The sequence below is a fragment of the Diachasma alloeum genome, unplaced genomic scaffold (genome assembly GCF_001412515.2).
Source record: "Diachasma alloeum isolate Michigan unplaced genomic scaffold, Dall2.0 Dall_scaffold_00178, whole genome shotgun sequence".
In the NCBI taxonomy this organism is placed as follows: domain Eukaryota; kingdom Metazoa; phylum Arthropoda; class Insecta; order Hymenoptera; family Braconidae; genus Diachasma; species Diachasma alloeum.
In genome coordinates this window covers 1,460,173-1,484,313 of record NW_021680344.1, presented here as the reverse complement: position 1 = coordinate 1,484,313, position 24,141 = coordinate 1,460,173, and the positions used below count along the sequence as shown (strand labels likewise).

General features: G+C 36.9%; 1 protein-coding gene across 5 annotated transcripts in view; it reads left to right on the top strand.

The window, feature by feature from the left end:
• LOC107039573 (homeodomain-interacting protein kinase 2) overlaps positions 1–24,141 on the top strand; it is a 68,083-nt gene that overhangs the window by 29,943 nt on the left and 13,999 nt on the right. For 3 of the 5 annotated variants that reach the window (XM_015259300.1, XM_015259292.1, XM_015259274.1), the window contains exons 2-10: positions 1,311–1,652; positions 10,856–11,194; positions 12,382–12,474; positions 12,566–12,784; positions 14,263–14,853; positions 15,601–16,404; positions 17,879–18,300; positions 21,599–21,868; positions 22,604–22,760. In XM_015259300.1, coding sequence (XP_015114786.1) covers positions 1,314–1,652; positions 10,856–11,194; positions 12,382–12,474; positions 12,566–12,784; positions 14,263–14,853; positions 15,601–16,404; positions 17,879–18,300; positions 21,599–21,868; positions 22,604–22,760 — 3,234 coding nt within the window. In that variant the 5' untranslated portion in view covers positions 1,311–1,313. The remainder of the gene's footprint in view (positions 1–1,310; positions 1,653–10,855; positions 11,195–12,381; positions 12,475–12,565; positions 12,785–14,262; positions 14,854–15,600; positions 16,405–17,878; positions 18,301–21,598; positions 21,869–22,603; positions 22,761–24,141) is intronic. The other 2 variants (XM_015259307.1, XM_015259283.1) reach the window with 1 other exon arrangement.

Sequence of the window (24,141 nt, the reverse complement as noted above, 5' to 3'; positions counted from 1 at the left end):
ACAGCTTCAAAAAAGGAATGAAATTTTGCCATCTCCATACGTCCCAGTACATTTTAAACAAACCTGATCGTCAAGTGATGTTTACTCATCCTGTTTAACCACTTCACTACTGATTTTATCCTGGAAGCACTCGCTTCCGTGATAATTGCATAATTTATAAAGCTCTCGTGTTGGCTTGAACTGCCAATCCACTTCACTACTGAACTCAATATCTGTGGCGTGTTTTACTCGAAAGTTGATTTCCCGGAAAGGTGAAGATGAGGATTGATCTATAATTCAGCTGACACTGCTGAACTTTTCAGATTTGACTCCAATACAGAGAGAATATTTTTTATAAGTTGGGATATGCATGGAGAAAAAATATTCTGTCAATCAATCAAATTTGTTTCGGACAAACTAATGTCCAAAAATTAAAAAATGTAAGCTTACTTGGATTCCCATCTTCCGATTGATATTAATAGGAAATTAATTTATACACAAGGCATTTTTAAATCTTATAGACATACATGATGCATGCTGTGGAAAAAATGAGGATTTTTAGATTGTTCAATTCAATTTTCAATGGAAATTGATCGCTAATGGACCATGTCTTGACCATAAGGTAACCGGGCGCTCATTTGAATTTACTGCGCTGCGCGCAATTAGATTTAGGCGACGTGCGCTTTAATGGGACCGAGCAAGTCAGTCAGCTGACTGTCTGGGATGATTGACGATGGGAAAAACTTTTACCATTATTTGCATAAAAAATAGGAAGTGTGCATAGCTTCCCGCGTCGAATTTGTAGATTATTACTTTCTCTACAAATTGGTACTTTTTCCTCGATTCGTTGAGTTGAAGTGAAATTGTCATTGTTTCCGGCATTGAGAGGTGAATTTTCAATCTCTCTATATTATAAAAATCCAAAGCTACTTCTGGTGATAACAATTTGGTACTCGAAATTCAATGTCATAATGGTCAGAATAAGGGTCACGAGGATCAGAATAAGCGTCACGAAAGTCAGAATAAGGGTCACGAGGGTTGGTTTAAGGGCCACAGAGGTCAGATTAAGGGTCACAAGGATCAGATTAGGGGTCACAAGTGTCAGATTAAGGGTTACAGGGGTCAGAATGAGGATTGTGGGGGTCATATGTGGGTTGGCGAGCGGAGCGAGCACGGGGCGTAACCCCCTAGTTGTTTTTAATGAATTAACTATATTTACGGACATTTTTGGGAATGCATGTTTTGATATGTTAATCAGGACAATTTTCTAAACGCTTCAAAGTCTAAATTGAGTGAACTAAAATCAGGAAAATAAATTTCTCTTGTTGCAGGGAATGTGTGACATGTTTATCCAAACTCAGCAAACGAGCAGCGTCAACAGCAGCAGCAGCAGTAGCAGCAGCAGCAGTAGTAACAATACCGCTCATCATCACAGTAAAAAACGTAAATTGGATTATAATGTTTGTCAACCAGTGATCCAACACTCATTGGTACAATCGAGCGGCGATTACCAATTGGATAATACTGGACTACAGCGTTACTCTGTGACTGGTACTAACGCCGGATTCGGCACGCTGCAGAATAATGGGCTGCAGAAGAGTCCGAATCAGCAGACCCTGGTGCGTGCATCCACTATCAAACTTTTAGACACGTATCAACGGTGCGGACAGAAGGTACACATTATTCGTTTATAACTTAGGCATGTCTTGTTTGTCTTGCAACGCAGAGAAAAAAGTTTCTGATTTATAGTAGCAGTTTCTGAATTCCCGTGGAATATCTCTGAGAATGAGAGAAAAAGTTCTAGTTTTCACGCAGAGACCTTATCAATTTTTCAAGTGTCAGACGCAGAGATTTTATAAAGCATCAAATAAATTCAAAGAGAATTAGAAGTTGAGAAAAATTTAAGTTGATCTGTTCAGAAATGCAATCTTTCGGACGCTAAATCATCAATTTTCAGCCGCATTTTTGTGAAAAAAGATTTTCTGAGGTAGGAGCCATCGATCTTTTGTTTTTGAGTTGCAACTATTTGACATTTATTTGGTCCGGTGGGTCTCTAGGAAGCTATTAGCAATGGGAGAAAGATTTAAAACGATTCGTTTAGGAATGTCAGTGATCTTTTGGACACTAAATCATGAATTTTTAGACACATTTTTGTAAAAAAAGAGCTTCCGACGTAGGAATCATCGACTTTTTGCTTTTGGGCAACTATTTGGGATTTGTTTGGTCCGGTGGGTGTCTAGGAAGCTATTAGCAACGGGGGAAAGATTAAGGACGATCTGTTTAGAAATGTCGGCAATCTTTTGGAGGCCAAATCATCAACTTGTAGCCACATTTTTGTAAAGACAATCTTCTGACGTAGGAATCATCGACCTTTTACTTTTGAACACCAACTATTCCCGATTTATTTGGTCAGGTGGGCCTCTAGGAAGCTACTAGCATCAGAAGAAAGATTAAGGACGGTCTGTTTAGAAATGTCGGCAATCTTTCGGAGCTAAATAATGAATTTCTAGCCACTTTTTTGTAAAAAAGAGCTTATGATGTAGAAATCATCACCCTTTTGCTTTTGAGCTGTAACTCTTTGGTATTTGTTTCATCCGGTGGGTCTCTAGGAAGCTATTAGGAATGTTAGAAACATTAAAAACGATCTGTATAGAAATATCGGCAATCTTTTCAACACCAAATCATCAACTTTTAGCCATATTTATGTAAAGAAGCGCTTCTGACGTAGGAATCATCGACCTTTTGGTTGTGAGCAACAGCCATTTAGCATTTGTTTGGTCCGGTGGGTCTCTAAGAATTATTACCAATAGGAGAAAAGTTAAAGACGGTCCGTTTAGAAATGTCGCTGAACTTTAAATGTGCAATCATCAATTTTTAGCCGATTTTTCTCAAAAACCAGGCTCTGACGTCGGAATCATCAACGTCTTGTTTTTGTATCCCAACTATTCGGCATTAACTTAATCCAATGGATCTCTAGAAAGCTATTATCAACGGGACAAAGATTTGAGGCCGTGTCGCTCGCATTTTGCGTGCTACACAGGATCTGAGTACCACATTATCAGATCTCTGCGAATTTCCTCTCCTCTCCAATGTCGTGACGCAACATTTGAATGCCCCCAATGGTTCTTATTTTAAAAAGTCAGGCTTCTTGATTTCAATACCGTAGTACTGAAAGCCAAAAACTTTTTTCCTCTGAACAGTAGAAAATTCTTGCACGATTGAAACATTCGATGGTCACAGTGGACTATCGATAAGGCACCATCATGCAAATATCGTAAAAACGAAGACGGTGAATTTCTATTTAGGAGCAGATACAGATAAATAACAAAAGAATCAGTGTAATACTCAGCACAATCGTTCACGTGTGGCTATGTATCTCTCATAGCTCTATGATAACACTTCTCTGTGGCGTCACGTTGACTATCGATTACACTCAAGGCTTTGTTTTCATATTTCATGCCAGACACACGGTGATACCGTCTTTCGATGGTGCTCTCATCGATAACCACCAGATTCTGAACGTAGAGACATCGTTTCCACGAAATTTAGAAGGATTGATGCACAAAACCAATGACTTATTTAGTCAATTTTGCTCTGACTTTAGTTTCTTTGAAATATCTTTGGTTCCATCGGAGATAGCGAAATGAAAAAAAAAATCGGGACCATGAATAAACGCATCCACGTAAAATTATAGTTGCACCAAAGATACAGCTTACAGATTTTTTTTGGCCGTGACTATTCGCACTACACGCCACGCATGCGTGAAGTTTGTGTGTTTCACGCAGCCGAATTTTCATACTGCTGTGTATTTCACGCAGTTGAAGTTTCATACTACTGTGTGTTTCACGCAGTTGAAGTTACATACTACTGTGTGTTTCACGCAGTTGAAGTTACATACTACTGTGTGTTTCACGCAGTTGAAGTTACATACTACTGTGTGTTTCACGCAGTTGAAGTTACATACTACTGTGTGTTTCACGCAGTTGAAGTTACATACTACTGTGTGTTTCACGCAGTTGAAGTTACATACTACTGTGTGTTTCACGCAGTTGAAGTTACATACTACTGTGTGTTTCACGCAGTTGAAGTTACATACTACTGTGTGTTTCACGCAGTTGAAGTTACATACTACTGTGTGTTTCACGCAGTTGAAGTTACATACTACTGTGTGTTTCACGCAGTTGAAGTTACATACTACTGTGTGTTTCACGCAGTTGAAGTTACATACTACTGTGTGTTTCACGCAGTTGAAGTTACATACTACTGTGTGTTTCACGCAGTTGAAGTTACATACTACTGTGTGTTTCACGCAGTTGAAGTTACATACTACTGTGTGTTTCACGCAGTTGAAGTTACATACTACTGTGTGTTTCACGCAGTTGAAGTTACATACTACTGTGTGTTTCACGCAGTTGAAGTTACATACTACTGTGTGTTTCACGCAGTTGAAGTTACATACTACTGTGTGTTTCACGCAGTTGAAGTTACATACTACTGTGTGTTTCACGCAGTTGAAGTTACATACTACTGTGTGTTTCACGCAGTTGAAGTTACATACTACTGTGTGTTTCACGCAGTTGAAGTTACATACTACTGTGTGTTTCACGCAGTTGAAGTTACATACTACTGTGTGTTTCACGCAGTTGAAGTTACATACTACTGTGTGTTTCACGCAGTTGAAGTTACATACTACTGTGTGTTTCACGCAGTTGAAGTTACATACTACTGTGTGTTTCACGCAGTTGAAGTTACATACTACTGTGTGTTTCACGCAGTTGAAGTTACATACTACTGTGTGTTTCACGCAGTTGAAGTTACATACTACTGTGTGTTTCACGCAGTTGAAGTTACATACTACTGTGTGTTTCACGCAGTTGAAGTTACATACTACTGTGTGTTTCACGCAGTTGAAGTTACATACTACTGTGTGTTTCACGCAGTTGAAGTTACATACTACTGTGTGTTTCACGCAGTTGAAGTTACATACTACTGTGTGTTTCACGCAGTTGAAGTTACATACTACTGTGTGTTTCACGCAGTTGAAGTTACATACTACTGTGTGTTTCACGCAGTTGAAGTTACATACTACTGTGTGTTTCACGCAGTTGAAGTTACATACTACTGTGTGTTTCACGCAGTTGAAGTTACATACTACTGTGTGTTTCACGCAGTTGAAGTTACATACTACTGTGTGTTTCACGCAGTTGAAGTTACATACTACTGTGTGTTTCACGCAGTTGAAGTTACATACTACTGTGTGTTTCACGCAGTTGAAGTTACATACTACTGTGTGTTTCACGCAGTTGAAGTTACATACTACTGTGTGTTTCACGCAGTTGAAGTTACATACTACTGTGTGTTTCACGCAGTTGAAGTTACATACTACTGTGTGTTTCACGCAGTTGAAGTTACATACTACTGTGTGTTTCACGCAGTTGAAGTTACATACTACTGTGTGTTTCACGCAGTTGAAGTTACATACTACTGTGTGTTTCACGCAGTTGAAGTTACATACTACTGTGTGTTTCACGCAGTTGAAGTTACATACTACTGTGTGTTTCACGCAGTTGAAGTTACATACTACTGTGTGTTTCACGCAGTTGAAGTTACATACTACTGTGTGTTTCACGCAGTTGAAGTTACATACTACTGTGTGTTTCACGCAGTTGAAGTTACATACTACTGTGTGTTTCACGCAGTTGAAGTTACATACTACTGTGTGTTTCACGCAGTTGAAGTTACATACTACTGTGTGTTTCACGCAGTTGAAGTTACATACTACTGTGTGTTTCACGCAGTTGAAGTTACATACTACTGTGTGTTTCACGCAGTTGAAGTTACATACTACTGTGTGTTTCACGCAGTTGAAGTTACATACTACTGTGTGTTTCACGCAGTTGAAGTTACATACTACTGTGTGTTTCACGCAGTTGAAGTTACATACTACTGTGTGTTTCACGCAGTTGAAGTTACATACTACTGTGTGTTTCACGCAGTTGAAGTTACATACTACTGTGTGTTTCACGCAGTTGAAGTTACATACTACTGTGTGTTTCACGCAGTTGAAGTTACATACTACTGTGTGTTTCACGCAGTTGAAGTTACATACTACTGTGTGTTTCACGCAGTTGAAGTTACATACTACTGTGTGTTTCACGCAGTTGAAGTTACATACTACTGTGTGTTTCACGCAGTTGAAGTTACATACTACTGTGTGTTTCACGCAGTTGAAGTTACATACTACTGTGTGTTTCACGCAGTTGAAGTTACATACTACTGTGTGTTTCACGCAGTTGAAGTTACATACTACTGTGTGTTTCACGCAGTTGAAGTTACATACTACTGTGTGTTTCACGCAGTTGAAGTTACATACTACTGTGTGTTTCACGCAGTTGAAGTTACATACTACTGTGTGTTTCACGCAGTTGAAGTTACATACTACTGTGTGTTTCACGCAGTTGAAGTTACATACTACTGTGTGTTTCACGCAGTTGAAGTTACATACTACTGTGTGTTTCACGCAGTTGAAGTTACATACTACTGTGTGTTTCACGCAGTTGAAGTTACATACTACTGTGTGTTTCACGCAGTTGAAGTTACATACTACTGTGTGTTTCACGCAGTTGAAGTTACATACTACTGTGTGTTTCACGCAGTTGAAGTTACATACTACTGTGTGTTTCACGCAGTTGAAGTTACATACTACTGTGTGTTTCACGCAGTTGAAGTTACATACTACTGTGTGTTTCACGCAGTTGAAGTTACATACTACTGTGTGTTTCACGCAGTTGAAGTTACATACTACTGTGTGTTTCACGCAGTTGAAGTTACATACTACTGTGTGTTTCACGCAGTTGAAGTTACATACTACTGTGTGTTTCACGCAGTTGAAGTTACATACTACTGTGTGTTTCACGCAGTTGAAGTTACATACTACTGTGTGTTTCACGCAGTTGAAGTTACATACTACTGTGTGTTTCACGCAGTTGAAGTTACATACTACTGTGTGTTTCACGCAGTTGAAGTTACATACTACTGTGTGTTTCACGCAGTTGAAGTTACATACTACTGTGTGTTTCACGCAGTTGAAGTTACATACTACTGTGTGTTTCACGCAGTTGAAGTTACATACTACTGTGTGTTTCACGCAGTTGAAGTTACATACTACTGTGTGTTTCACGCAGTTGAAGTTACATACTACTGTGTGTTTCACGCAGTTGAAGTTACATACTACTGTGTGTTTCACGCAGTTGAAGTTACATACTACTGTGTGTTTCACGCAGTTGAAGTTACATACTACTGTGTGTTTCACGCAGTTGAAGTTACATACTACTGTGTGTTTCACGCAGTTGAAGTTACATACTACTGTGTGTTTCACGCAGTTGAAGTTACATACTACTGTGTGTTTCACGCAGTTGAAGTTACATACTACTGTGTGTTTCACGCAGTTGAAGTTACATACTACTGTGTGTTTCACGCAGTTGAAGTTACATACTACTGTGTGTTTCACGCAGTTGAAGTTACATACTACTGTGTGTTTCACGCAGTTGAAGTTACATACTACTGTGTGTTTCACGCAGTTGAAGTTACATACTACTGTGTGTTTCACGCAGTTGAAGTTACATACTACTGTGTGTTTCACGCAGTTGAAGTTACATACTACTGTGTGTTTCACGCAGTTGAAGTTACATACTACTGTGTGTTTCACGCAGTTGAAGTTACATACTACTGTGTGTTTCACGCAGTTGAAGTTACATACTACTGTGTGTTTCACGCAGTTGAAGTTACATACTACTGTGTGTTTCACGCAGTTGAAGTTACATACTACTGTGTGTTTCACGCAGTTGAAGTTACATACTACTGTGTGTTTCACGCAGTTGAAGTTACATACTACTGTGTGTTTCACGCAGTTGAAGTTACATACTACTGTGTGTTTCACGCAGTTGAAGTTACATACTACTGTGTGTTTCACGCAGTTGAAGTTACATACTACTGTGTGTTTCACGCAGTTGAAGTTACATACTACTGTGTGTTTCACGCAGTTGAAGTTACATACTACTGTGTGTTTCACGCAGTTGAAGTTACATACTACTGTGTGTTTCACGCAGTTGAAGTTACATACTACTGTGTGTTTCACGCAGTTGAAGTTACATACTACTGTGTGTTTCACGCAGTTGAAGTTACATACTACTGTGTGTTTCACGCAGTTGAAGTTTTATACTACTGTGTGTTTCACGCAGTTGTATTTTTATACACATGTGTGTTTCACATAGTTGTATTTTTATACACCCTCGTGTTTCACGCAGTTGTATTTTTATACACCGGTGTGTTTCACGCAGTCGTATTCAGATACTCCTGTGTATTTCACATTCCTGTGTGTATAAACGCACAGGTGTATAAAACTTCAACTGCGTGAAATACACAGGCATATCAAAATGCAACTGCGTGAAACACACAGGTGTATAAAAATACAACTGCGTGAAACACACAGTAGTATAAAACTTCAACTGCGTGAAACACACAGTAGTATGAAACTTCAACTGCGTGAAATACACAGCAGTATGAAAATTCGGCTGCGTGAAACCCACAAACTTCACGCATGCGTGGAGTGTATGGAGTGTACGGGAGTGATTCACGCAATGGTGCGAACAGTCACGGCCATTTTTTTCTCGTTTTCTTGCGGATTAATCAACGTAGAAACTTCTGGTTAATTCTAGACCTTTCAGTAAAATTCTTAAATCTTCTGGAGAATTCTAGAAATTTATTCATTTAATTATTTAAGAATTTCAGAATACACCCCCTAAGGGCAAATACAAGATTATTATATGATATAAACTTAAAAAAATCCATAAGGCATATTTAAAAAAACGTAGTATTACATTGTTTCAATTTACGTAAAAACCATTCGTGATTAGTCCTATTGTTCTATTATCACTTACATATCACTGTCCTTCAATTTAGTCAGTTTTGAAAAGATACAAAAGCTTTCTAGATTAAAGAAAATTTTGAGTTTTCCAAAAAAAAAAAAACGTAAATCTTGCGGTTCTCTAAAAAAATGAGGACCATCAATATATTCACGTAAAATAATAGTTGCATCAAAGATACAGGCACCTACGCATTTTCTTCTTGTTTTTTGTGGATTAATCAACGTAGAAACTTTGGGAAAATTTTAGAACTTTCAGCTGTAATACCTTCAAAATTATCGGACATTTTCCGAATGTTTTGTTGCATATGGTCCAACCAAAACTTCTTTTCTCGCATGAACTTAGTTTCAGATAACGAGTTTCCATGGTTTCTATTGTCAATTTGTTGATTTGTCAATGAAAACAATGGAAAACCTTTTTTCCAAAGAGAAAAGAAATTTTGGTCCGACTATAGCAACGAGAGGAATCAGTTTTGCAGATTAAAATTTCACTGCAGAATTGATCCCGATCGTTGATATGCAGGACAACTTGAGGGAAATATCCGATAAATTTTCAAGGTCGAGGGGTATTCGGAGTACAATTTCTTCAATTCTGATTTGGGCCGATCAGGGTGCGGTGTTAGGGGTTACGGGACACATTTCACCAAACAGATGAGGAATATCTACCAAATTCGTAGAAAACAATTAACAGGCTACAGGGAAATTATCAGTCTGATAATTTCCCTGCAGCCGGGGAAATTATCCGTGTGAAACGGGTCACGTGACCCCGAATGCTGCACTCTGATTGGTCAAAATCGGAATTGAGGAAATTGTCAGTAAAATTCTTAAATCTTCTGGAGAATTCTAGAGATTTATTTATTTAACCCCTCAAGGACGAGGTCCATATACGTATATGGAACCAAGCAAAAACGCATGATTTTGTTCAAAACTGGATAATTCCAAAACTGTGACAGATAATCCAGTTTCGCTCACGCCATTCGAAAGCTGGATAGTGTAGCTTCAATTTTTAATGCCTTTTATAATTTTGCATGCATCAGAATTTATCGAATCTCAGTGACATTAAGCGCACGTCAGGCTTCGTAACAGAAAGGCCCCGTACGCGAGGGGTTAATTATTTATTTATTTGAGCATTTTATCGATGATTTTTTCAAGATTATTACATTATATAAACCCAAAAAAGCCATAAGGTGTATAAAAAAGTAGTATTACATTGTTTCAATTTACGTAAAAAACATTCGCCATTAGTCCTATTGGTCTATTAGCGTTTAAATATCACTGTCCTTCAATTTTGTGAGTTTTGGAGCTGTCCCAAAAAAAATTGAGTAAATATGGCGGTTCTTTAACCCCTCACGTACGGGGTCGATCCATGGTATTGACCCATGCGAATATGAACGCTTGTTTTCAAAATTAATTATTTCCAAATCTATGAAGAATTACTTGCTCAAACAAAATTGGAACCCGGAATACTGTAGCTTCAATTAGATACCAGTTTCATAATTTTCCATTCATTAGAAATCATCGAATTCGAGTCGTATTGAGTACACACTATGCTTGGTAACAGGTCCCTGTCCGTGAGGGGTTTAAAAAAAACAAGACCAGTTTTTTCTCGTTTTCTTTGGATTAATCAACGAAGACCCTTCTGAAAAGTTCTAAAACTTTCAGTAAAATTCTTAAACCTCCTGGAGAATTCTAAAAATTTGATGAGTGTTGGCAAGATAAAAGGAAGGACTTTCTTTACATTAAAAATAACATTGAAGAAAATTTGGAGCTTTTCCAAAAAAATTTGAATAAATACGGCAGTCCTTAAAACAAAATCTAAATCATAAACGTATTCACGCAAAATTACAGTTGCCTCAAAGAAACAATCACCTTCAGATTTGTTCTCCTTTTCTTCTGGATTAAGGACTCTATCCAATAATTATTCATCAACAAATTAAAAAAAAAATTTTACAGAGAAAAACTTGGTCGAGGGAGGGTAATGAGGCCCTGGCGGTGCAACCATCAAATTTGACAAACGGTGTTGGCAGTACAGTTGTGCCACCAATTCACTCCCAACATCAGCAGCAGCAACAGCCACAGTTTCACCAGCAAACACAACAGCCACCTCAACAGCAACAACACAAACAGACAAATATGACGTCACACAGCAAACAAGTTGCTAATACGGGCAATGGTGGTGGCAGTAATCCCCAAGGTGATGGAGATTATCAACTGGTACAGCACGAGGTCCTGTACTCTATGACCAATCAGTACGAAGTCCTTGAGTTTCTTGGAAGAGGGACATTTGGACAAGTGAGTCATTGTCGAATTGTTGATTCCAGACTAGTTTTTTTTTTCATTGATCGGCGCTATTCTAGTGCTTTTGGAATATTCAATGGTTTTTTGTTGGAGATGACCTTGGACATATTTTGTATGAGCTTGGAGAATTGTTGATGAGGGTTAATCGATGAGGTTCGATCGATTCTTTCATTATGTGGTAATCAATTCAGTGGCTGAATGGTGAATGAGGTAGGTCAAGAAAAATGGAAGAGGGGAATAATTTTTCTTGACAATACATTCTTTATTGGCTGAAAAACATTGTAATTTCGTGGACTGTTTGGTAATGAGTTTAAGGAGGGCGACATTGGAATCAATTTGGGGGATAAATGGTGATTTGTATATTTTTACAGCTCGAAGACGAGAAGTTTCCAACTTACTTGAATTTTTAATAAATTGGGAATTTAAGAATATAATCTGTGGAATTTTTCTATTTTCCATGAATTTTTAAGGAATAATTTTTTTTATCGAATTGTGAATTTTCAATGACAAAATTCCTTGAAATTTCAAATTTCGCTGAAAATTTAATGGAATTTAAAATTTTTAAGTGGTAGAAAAGCGAATACTCGCAGACTTACCTGAATTTGTAATCAAAATATAATTAATATTAATAAAATCTTCAATTAATTGGAGGTTCAAGAAGATATTTCTAGGAATTTCTCCATTTTCTATCAATTTTCTTCGAAGAATTGAACTGAACTTCACAATTTCTAGTTATTTTTTAATAAAATTACGAATTATTCATAATTATCTTTCCTTAAAATTCTACTAGAACTGTCACTAAATAAGTGTTTCAATTATCAGCCAAAATTTTTTAACAATGTTTAGTAGTCCCAAAGGAGAGAATTAATTAACGACGAGAAAGTAACGTTTTCAGACAGAAAAAAATGTCGTTTCATTAAATATTCCTTATTTTGAGATGAAAATCATTCGATGAATTGATTCAGAATGATATAATTAAATTCTGTTGAGCAAGAGAAGGAAAAAAACTATATTTATCGTAATCATCAACTCAAGAAATTTCATTCTACCATTTTACCATTGAATTCCTTATTTCATTCTCGTCATAAAGGAGAAATTCAAAAAAGATTTCGTGAAATCTTCTGATAAATAACTTGAAAATTAACCGATGTGCAGTCGCTCAATCCACCTTTTGCATTCAGGTTGTCAAATGTTGGAAGAAGGGAACCAACGAAATTGTCGCCATCAAAATTCTGAAGAATCATCCTTCGTACGCGCGCCAAGGTCAAATTGAGGTAAAATCACTCATTAGAAATAATAACAATTCCGTGAAGTGTCCGACTGACTACTGGGTCAGATTAAACTGGTGATAATTTTCATTAATAGGTCTCCATCCTGTCACGACTGAGCCAGGAAAATGCGGATGAGTTCAACTTTGTGCGCGCTTACGAGTGCTTTCAGCACAAATCCCATACCTGTTTGGTCTTTGAGATGCTGGAGCAGAACCTCTATGACTTTCTTAAACAGAATAAATTTTCACCCCTGCCACTTAAGTACATTAGACCCATTCTTCAACAAGTACTTACGGCGCTTCTCAAGCTGAAGGTAGGAATTTATTATAATGAATTTTGCAACTGCGCACATTGGGGAGATAAAAATTTATAGAGAATTCTCGAGTATCATCTTGATTTTTTCCCGTACATTGAGAAAATAATTCTGCCAATCGAATTTATTCCAAAGAAACACATGCCTGTAATTTCCGCACAACATTTCACTATAACTTCTTATCTGAAATAAATTTGGTTGGCAGAATTATATTTTTCCTGAGTGTAAAATATGAAATCTTCACGGATTTTAATGACATATTTACATAGGTACATAGGTATATTCCCATAAATTTATTTCGTGAAAAAAAAGTATTTGAACATTTTTATTATTCATTTATGAACAGTCAATGTTTGAAAGATTTTCATTATTTATTTATAAAGAGTCACTTTTGGGAAGGCACTGATACTTGGGAAATTGTAATTAGAATGATGCTGATGATGCCTAAGCTTTTCCGAATTTTTTGAATGAAACTTAAGGATATCCAAAAACTTCGGCAATTTTCATTGCTGAATTTCTTTTCAATAATTGTAATTAAACAGTATAAGCTGTTGCTTAAGTCCTATTCTGAACCTTAAAGATTTTAATTTGATTCATTTTGAACCGTTGTTGTCCCTAAACTCATTCAGATGCTGCCAGCTATCACATTTCAATCATTTTGACAGTCCTAAGAATCTATTAAGACTGAAATACGATTGGAGTTATTATTTTAATTAATACGAAAAGTTATAGACAGTAATGAACAGTTGATAACAGAAAAAAATCCCGTTCACATCAACTCGTGCTACAACAGAGTGAATTCTTAAGTTGCAAGTTAAGAAACTCACAATTTTAAAATGTTGATATCTCCATTATAATAGTAAAATGGGATTAAAAATCCCTTGACTGAGTTTTCCAATAGTTTATTTAATAAAAATGCATAAATTATAGTAATATCTTGATATTTCACTGAAATAATGGCAATTAAAAGAATAATTACAATGAAAATGGCATTGGTCCTATGCTCGTTTTGCAACCAAATGTCAACTGGTAACGGACTAAACGGATGAAAAATCATTTAAAAGGTTGGACTGTCCAATGGAAATATAATTTTGTGCCTCGAGATATTTTTTAATGTTGTTTTATCACAAAATCGAATGCTCACGGTGTAATTAGTTCGGATATAACATTTTCATATCACTAAAATCACGAGACGAGGATAGGGACATGTGTCAAACGTACATGGGGACAAGTGAGCGAGCGTAGGGATATAGATTTTTTCAGATTTATGGACGATTATTTATTAAAAAATAGTAATTATCATGATTAATATAAGTAAATTCCAATTCTGAAGGTTTTACCCTCTGACATCTAATTTAAATTATCGCATTTTCACGCTCATTTCGATAGAAATATTGGACTAATGATGTGTTCATCTTATCTCCACGAGAGTAAATGAGATCATTTATCTTACAAATAAAAAAATGTTTGAATTTCAGCAACTGGGCCTGATTCACGCGGACTTAAAACCCGAGAACATAATGCTGGTGGATCCAGTGCGTCAGCCCTATCGCGTCAAAGTCATTGACTTTGGTTCTGCCTCCCACGTATCAAAAGCTGTATGCAACACTTATCTCCAGTCACGATACTATCGTGCACCGGAAATCATCCTAGGTCTGCCTTTCTGCGAAGCTATTGACATGTGGTCCCTCGGTTGCGTTGTTGCGGAATTGTTTCTCGGCTGGCCCCTCTATCCTGGCAGCTCCGAGTACGATCAGATACGCTACATAAGCCAGACACAGGGCCTACCGACTGAACACATGCTCAATAATGCCAGCAAAACGACAAAATTTTTTTATCGCGATATGGACAGCACGTATCCGTTTTGGCGATTAAAAACACCTGAGGAGCATGAGGCTGAGACTGGTATAAAGTCCAAGGAGGCTAGGAAATATATTTTCAATTGTCTGGATGACATTGGACAAGTTAATGTACCAACTGATTTGGAGGGGGGACAGCTGCTTGCTGAGAAGGCTGATAGACGGGAGTTTATTGATCTTCTCAAACGGATGCTCACGATGGACCAGGTAGTAATATCTAATTCATGATGTAGATAGATGGATTGAAGTTTTTTAATTAGTGACGTACATAAAAAATGCCCAAAGGACAAAAGTAAATGACAAAGTAAAAACATTAAAGAATATCCGTTTACAATATGAATGGTCATTTTTATACTCATTAAAATATTATTATCAAATGACCACAGTTGAGTGTAGAGTAGTTTCATTGGCAGATAATGGAAGTTTATTTTTATAATGTGTTAAAACTAGGTGAGACAATTTTTTTTCATGTGAGATTTTAATTATTTTGGAATAATTTTAAATTTAAGGAAGATAGCGATATTTTTATGAGGACCTTTGTGTGGAGTGAAGTGTAGACTGCACAGAAGTTTCGATTAATTTCACATTATTTTTATGGAAATTCACTCATTCTAAATTCAAATCTTTGAAAATCACGATTTTTTTCGTTGACACATCAACTTCAAAATGCTCCTCCAAAAATCTCCTCCATTTTTCATAATTAACTATCGGGAATTGGTAATCATATCCAAAAAACTGTTAAAAATTAATATCTTGGGTTTTTTAGTTGAATTTTCAGTTGCAAAAAAATCAAAATTTATTTTGATCTGTCACAGATAATTTTCATGCAAAAAAAAAGTATTTTTGTAACTTTCGTTTCGAAAATCTAAAAACTGTTCTTCACAGAATGAACCTCCCTCAAAAAACTCTCCCCACCCTAAAAATCATTCCCCTAATATCTGAAAAATTTCCCTCCAGGAGCGTCGTATAACCCCTGGAGAAGCCCTGAACCACGCATTTGTTACGCTGGCCCATCTCGTGGATTACGCCCACTGCAACAACGTAAAGGCATCAGTCCAGATGATGGAGGTATGCCGGCGAGCCGGTGACTTCACAGCAAGTCCAACGCACCACCAGGCGCCCCCAGCGCCCCAGCCACCGCCTCCAACCTCCCTCGTCGCTAATTTCGTTCCCACGACGAATGGCAGTGCAGTTACCCTGACATTCAACAATCAAGTCCAGAGACTAGTCAGAGAGCACAGAACAGCCCAGACTGGATACGGAGATTTGTACCAGATATACAGCAATAGTACGAGAAGGGCGACGCAGTACAGTGGCTCATCGAGTGGCTCCAATGGTGGCAGAAGTGGTGTTCACGATTTTCCCCATCAACTTGTCCCAGGAATACTCTGTCCACCACCTGGTTATCAGACTATGCCGAGCCCAGCTAAACATGTTGTTGTGGCACAACCACCGCAGGCACAGCAGGCACCACTGCAGATTCAACCGTCGATTATTTCTCAGCAGGCAGTGGCTGCAGCTGCTGCTGCTGCACAACAACAGTACGCCGCTGTGCCGGTCTCCATGGTGGAGACTGGAAGGCAAATGCTGCTCACCAATGCTGTGCAAACATCGTGGCCTGGGGGCAGTCGGCAAATGGCCGCCATCGTGCCCAGTTGGCAACAATTGCCTCCTCAACATGCTGCCATTCAACAGCCACTGCTCAGCGATGCTGGAGACTGGGGGAGACCTCTCATTGTTGATAGCTCGGCTATCATACAGGTAATGTTGAAAGGGTTGGAGTTCTTTAGGATTTTCCAGTTGAGGATTTGGGCGCTAGCAGCATGAAAATATGATTGAAGAAGTTTTTGAGTCGATCAGAAAATCATACTTTGGGGATTATCAGGTCTCAAATATTTTGTGAGGAATTTTTGGAGGTGGAAGATTCATGTTTGGAGAGTTTTTATGTTCAAATCAGGCAACTTGTCGGTTGTTGATAAGTTTTGAATTGAATTTCCGGTGTAGTTCTTGGAAATTTTTGTCAAGTGGGAGTTACACTGGAATTTTTAGACATTCTGTCACTGAAAATTGACTGTTTAATGGGGAAATCAATGGAAATGATGCATTTCAGTTCAATTACTCTGTGAAAAGACATAGCAATCGGGAACAGTAAGGTGAACTTATTTTTGAATGGTAATTGAAATTTTGATTGAAATTTTAATTGAAGTTTTGATTGAACGAGTTTTTGAGTCGATCAAAAAATCGTACTTTGGTAATTATCAAATCTCAAACATTTTGTGATGAACATTAAGAGGTAAAGAATTCATGTCTGGAAAGTTTTTATGTTCAAATCAGACAATTTCTAGGTTGTTGATAATTTTTGAATTAAAATTCTAATGTATGTAGTTCTTGGAAATTTCCGTCATTAAAAATTGACTTTTTTTTGAAGGAATCAATGGAAATGATAAATTTCAGTTCAATCATTCTATGAAAATGTAGGTAGATTTATTTTTGAATTTTAAATTAATTTGAAAATTCAGGGTAATTTGAGACTAAATATTCAAACTTTATTCAAATATTCAACTCCTCTACAGCTAACTTCGTTTTAATATAAAAATTAACGCCATTCATGTAAAATAGGCGGAAAAATTATCCTTAAAATATTTTAAATTGTATTCTTGATTCTTTCAGAAACATTTTTCGGGCTATTTTACATGAATGATGTAATTTTTCATTTAAAAAATAACGAAATTAGGTATGTAGGAGTTGAAGTTAAAAAAAAAAATTCGTAACTGTTATTGTACACATTTTTTCAACAATTTTGAAAAACAAAAACTTCTGTAGCTGAAAAATTGGAGGCCCTGGGCTATATTTAACACTTTAACCATCACTTCAGACACATTAAGTAATAAACAATTTTTTTACCCTAACTAGTCGTTTTTAGACATACGAAATCGGCCGCGCGTGCTACGCACGCGTCTCCCCATCTCGTTACGTAGTGGCGCTGCGGTTTTAGTTTTACGCTTACGCTTATTCGAGATTTTCGAAATATTTCGAGATCGATTTCCTTTCTCCTTTTTACGATAAGATATAATCCATCTTCAATGCATGAGAAATCCCACTCCAATAACCCGCGACGTTTAAAACTCATAGCAGTCTCCCCTTAATAGCCATTCAATTTTAATCGTCTCCCAAAGCCACCAAGTTCCACAAAAAAAAAAAAAAATTAACAAAATGTGTTTTGGGGAAGGATCAGCGTCCCGTGTTCCCCGTAACTGAAGTGTACAACACGAGCGCATTAGTGGAGCATCCGCCTCAGAGCTGGGGCAAACGAAGTGTCACAAAGCATCACCAGCATCACCTGACAGTGCCCCAGCAATCTCAACACCGGCATGACCACAAGAAGGAGACGCAGCAGTTGAGTCCGGTGAAGAAACGAGTGAAGGAGAGCACTCCACCGAGCAGCATGAGGCGACATTCACCATCGAATGGCCACTGGCAGCAGCAGACAGTCCAGTCGTCGCATCATCACAGTGGAAAACACGCTAGCAATCATAATGCTGAGCATCAGCAGGTGGCGGCTGTACGACAGCAGACAATCACTATTCATGACACACCTTCTCCAGCTGTATCGGTTATTACTATCAGTGATAGCGAGGATGAAACACCTGGAAAATGGTTCGTAAACTTTTCCTTTTTGTTTATTTGCTTCATACGTAACTTCTCATTATGGCAGATTGATATTTAATTTCTGTAGGGCGTTTTTATTTTGAAATTGAAACAGTACGAGTCTAATTGTGGAGATGAAGGAAGGAAAATGGGTCGTTCTTAATCGCCAAAACAACGATTTTTTTGTTATTTTGGCGATGTTTTTTCAAGCTTGAAAGTAGTTCTGATTAATTCAAATTCTATCATTCGATCAGGAGATGTTGAGAATTCAAAATGATCTACTCCATCCATACATTATCATCATCGCATATTAATTTTCAATCCTTGTAGGTCATTTTCATTTAGAAATTAGAACAGGATAAGTCTAATTGTAAAGATGAAGGGAGTAAAATGAGTCGTTCTTAATTATCAATAATTCTAGATCGACAAAGAGAAATTTAACGATTTTTTCTTTCAATTTAAAAAGGTATTTTTCAAGCTTGAGAATGAATCCTGATTAATTCAAATTCTATCATTTGATCAGGAGACATTGAGAATTCAAGATGAACCACTCCTTCCATACATTATCATTATTACATATTAATTTTTAATTTCTGTAGGTCATTTTCATTTAGAAATTAGAACAGGATAAGTCTAATTGTAAAGATGAAGGAAGTAAAATGAGTCGTTCTGAATCGTCAATAATTCTAGATGATTAATTTAAATTCTATCCTTTGATCAGAAGATATTGAGAATTCAAGACTATCCGTTCGAATGTACTTTACGTCTCAGATAAAATTTTCAATTCAATACAAATATCTCACGAAATATTGAGATATCCAATATGAAAAATGCAGAGAATTTCATAGAAAATGGAATCGTTTTCAACTCACGTTTCTACGAATTGTAATTTGCAGAGACATGAATACAAGAACGTTTTATTCCTCATAAAATCCCTCAATTTTTCACGCTAAAGTTCTCTATAACTTCTCAATGTTTATGAAGATATTTGAAGTAAAAGTAGAATGTTTCTTTGGAAAAAAAAACAGAATTTTTCGGTTTACAAAGAAAAACTTTTAATAAAAAAGAAGAAAGATTTCACGAAAATTTCCCTATTCATCTTGAATTTAGAAACGGGTTTTTTAAATTGATCCTCAAGCGAAAGTAAATTATTCTTTTTTACCCCTTTGATACAAAACTTTGTTCAAGAATATTTTCAGCAATATTTACGAATATTTAGTTGGCTTAAAAAGGAAAATTGAGAGAATTATGGGAAACGCGCTGATATCAGCCCCATTGATTCACGAAAATGTCGATTCCCAAATGTCGTGATGTCGTGTATCAGTTTAGAATCATGCATGATGTCGTTAACAGTTGCGGAGACCGTCAGTGTGGAGCTTGCCAAGGGTTAGCATGCCACCTGTCTGGCGATCGACGTCCCGTTCGCGAGGAAGTCATTCGAAGGTATTGAGTGAATACAACATGGGTTGTTATGGGCTCACATTGCTGGTGTACATTGGTTAAAGGATATACTTGGGAGCGGTTTGCAGAAGACATTCACTGGGGACTTTAGTCTAAAAAATTACGAAATTTTGCTGGAACATGAAAAAAATTAAATTTTCCGAAAATGCATAGCCATCCTTATTTACATCTAGTAGAGTTTTCGAGGAATATCTCCGAATTTAAGGAAGATACATACATTTTCGTAATAACCTGTTTAGTAGATCTGAATTCGGCCTACAAAAAAAGTTATAACAAAAATTTAGCTACCTGCCTTAGATCCCGAGATATTCATTGAAATGTGACCAATAGTCAAAATCAAGTTGAACTGTTTTACCGCTTGGCTACTGAATTTTTAGTTGGGCTTCGAAACTGCAGATAATTTTCATAATTATTATGGCGAATTCAATCTAAACAACGTAAATTTCCAACATAATTCAAGAGAAATGCGAAATTGCTTCAATTAGTCGGGAATTTCATCATGGTTCAATTATTGCAATGTGCGAAGTTGTTGAATTTTTATGGAAAAAACCGAGGGTGTCTATTTATACCCAACGTCATTAGTTTCATTCACAAAATCTTCCATTCCCCACTACGCACAAACCCCACGACCGTCCTTAAACCAAACCCCCACATCAATTTCTCGGAAAAAAATCTCATGTGAATTGAACTAGACAATCCCACAATTACAGATTGAATTATTCCGATTTCAATCCACTCACTTCATATTTATTCATGAAAAATATGAAATTTCTGCAATCATTTTTCTATTTCACCCCGAGGTAATATCACACAACCCCTGAAGTTCAAAATTCAAATATTTCGTCATTTTTAATCGAGAAAATCGCAAATTGTAATTTGCTCTCGACCACTTTTCTCCCGAAAAAACAGAGGTTTCATCAATTCTTCAAACTATTTCGAATATTTACAAAGAGGCATTTTGTTACGATATGTTCAGAAAGCATCGCATTAAGATTTAATCGTTCGCCTAATCATTCGCTTTCTTTTTCTTATTCAATAGCGAAGCGTTAAAACGGTTTAAGTCAATTTTAAATAGTTTTCAATGAATATCTCAAAATATAAGGGAGATATCAAAATTTTTCTCGAGACCTTTTTTGTAGAATCATTTGAAGGCTACAAAAAAGATTATTACCAAAATTTCATTATCTCCCTTGGATTCGGTGATATTTATTGAAAACTCAGCTAAGGGCTAAATCGACTTGAATCGTTTTACCCCTTCGCTAGTGTATTGTCATTTTTTAAACTCAATTTTATGAAAAAAATTAAAACTATCGCCATAACGGAAGTTTGGGCGGATCGTCGATTTTGTAACGTTAATATAGAAAGGATCTGTTTGTGACAGGTTGCGATTGAGGGTAATGGGGGTCTAAAAACTCTAAAAGACGTATGACGTAATATTTGAATAGTCCTTACTACTCAAAACTTCGTAAAACCGATCATTTCATTATCTCTAATTAACGGAAATCTTCAGCAATACCCATTATGCACAGCAACTCTCCCTGAAAATGTGCCCCTTCATAGAGTAAAATTGTCATGAATAACAGTAATCATAACTAATGGTAATCAGGGACGCACATATAATTCGTTCATTAATGCCAATCACACGGTATTACGGACGCTCTATTGGACCTATTGATTAATTGATTAACCCAAATGAAACATTTATCCAGCCATGCTGTGGGTGCATATTGAATACAGGGATCACAATGGAGGACTCGAATGGCGGATGTTTGCTAACATTCCACTAACATAATTTCACTCCAAATCCGTGAATTTCAATTGAAATTCGATATTTTTTCCGTTCCAGCACTCAATCGACACCTCGAATCATCCAAAATTCTCAATCAGTGCATTCGACGAGTCAGCCTCATGCTCATGGCCAGAACTCACATGGGAGCACAAGGGCGCACAGGAAAAATGTGATAAGTTGTGTAACTGTGGGTGATAGCGACGGAGAAGCTAGTCCTGGAAGGGCGCACACCCAGTTGTACCCTCCCTCGCATTTGTCGCAGAATCAACAGCATCAGCAGACTACCCAGCATATCAAGCATGAACCGCAGCCCCAGCATCACGTGAGGTATGTGGGACTATTTGTGTCTCAACTGATGATTATTTTTATTGCTTTCCAATGGATGCTTTGTAATGGTTTCAATTTTAGTTTTGAATTTGTTTTAAGGGACCCTTAATCTAACCCTCATGACCCTTATTCTGACTCTTGTCGCTGTTATTCTGACCCTCGTGACCCTTACTCTGACCCTCATGACCCTTATTCTGACCCTCACGATCCCTTAATTTTCGAGTCTTAATTTTGAGTACCAAATTTTCATCACCAGAAGTCGATTTGGATTTTAATAATCTAGAGAGATATTAACCCATTATGATCCAAAAAGTAGGAAAATAAAATTTTTAGACTCTGAAAATTCCCCAGTGCTTCAACGAACATTATTAGACAATTATCAAGGACAATTATCAACAGTTCGTTTATTTATTTTTGTGCAGTTCATCTAAACTATTGTGAATAAATTGACTTGGCTCAGGCCTAAATCACCGGTGTCATTTGTGCCATTTGTTTTGCTTCTGCATGGAAACATTGAAGCCATTCCAAAAATCCTAAAATATATCAGTAAAAGTTCTCCATCGAGTTTCAATTCAAGATGATTCGTTAAACGACAAAAAAAATTAGAACGTGGAATCAGAGTATTGAATGTTTGATAAAATGTACATTCCGTTATTAATGTATACGTTTTATATAATATTTACATTGAAATTTCTTCATGAGTAACGGAAATGTAAATTGCTTCTTTTTTTGCAGTTCTGGCTATTCGCAATCACAGAAAAAGCGGCTACTGGCTAAAGTTCAATCAGAGTGCAACATGATAAATGTAGCAACGAAACCGGAGCCAGGAGTTGAGTATCTCGCTCCACATCCGTGCCACGCGCCAGCCTGCAAGGAGCCACCGACCTATCAGGTGAAATAATAATAATTAATCTCATTTTCCATGATTATTTTTCTCAATCGGATTTCGACCAATCAGAGCGCAGTATTTGAAGCTACCCGGCAGTTTTATTTCGGATATTTCCTCCTAGCTTTTCAATATTTCGCAGTAGTTCTTCATTTTTTTACCTGAATATTTCGCAGTAGCTCTTCATTTTTTCGGCTCATTTCAGATGGAATCATATATTTGACAATCTATGGAAATCGGGTTATTCTATTAACGTAATTTGTTCAAATCTTCCCCAATTCACCTCCTGCTGTTGTCCGCTGCACTCTGCTTGGCCAAAATCCGATTGGGAAAAATAATCCGACAAATATCCCTCGAGATTCAAAATTAATCGGGTATTTCCCTCAAGCTCTCCTGCAAATAAACCATCGTGCCAAGTTTTGCAGAAAAATCCCTCGTGCAAGCGCTCGGGATTTTTTAACCTGCAAAACTTGACACACTCATTTGTTTGCAACGAAGCTATCGGGAAATACCCGATAATTTTGAAGCTCTTGGGGTATTACTAAATATTTTAATCACAGAGTGAATAGGTACCATACCCAGGGTAGTTATTGATTTTAATTCAGCAAACACTAACGGAGAGAAATGGAATCACCAATTACGCACGTTCATTATTTCAAACCGGTTATTACATTAATTATATGGAGATTCACTACGTCACGACTTTCAAGTCGATATAGAACCCCAAATGCTCTCAAATGAAGAATTATAGATGAAGGCGATGAAAGGAACTAAATTATGGATTTCATCTATTTGTGAAATAATTATTCCTTTCCATGAAGGAAAGATTTTCGTTAATAAGTGGAATTATCTACGCTTTTGTTTCTTCCCGTTTAAATAATTGAAAAATCGATTACCTCGAAATGAGGATTTCACTGAATATGAACATAACAATATGGACTCCTATAGATGTTCATAAAATCTCTAATTCACGAACTTCTTTGTTCAAAGCGAGCAACTACCGTGATTACAAGTAGATTCACTCGCTTCAACTCAATAAATTATCATTCGATTCCTCTTAAATGGAGAATTCTAAATTAAAGGCACTGAAAGCGTCCAAATCAAATGAATTTTATCAAGTAATGCAATAATTATTCCTTCCAATGAAGTTAAGATTTTAAATCAGTAGAATTTGTAGAATCAGTAGAATTTGTTCAAGTTATTGAAACATCAACCCCTCGTGAACAGAGGTAGCCATAATCATAAATTAGAATTGCCGTCAAATTTTCAACTAGTCAATTAGTTGATATTACTCTACAATTTTTCATTGTCAAATCAATCATCAATTAAATATTCAAATTCCGAAGTATTGTATCAATCAATAATTTACTTAGGAAGAATCGAAAAT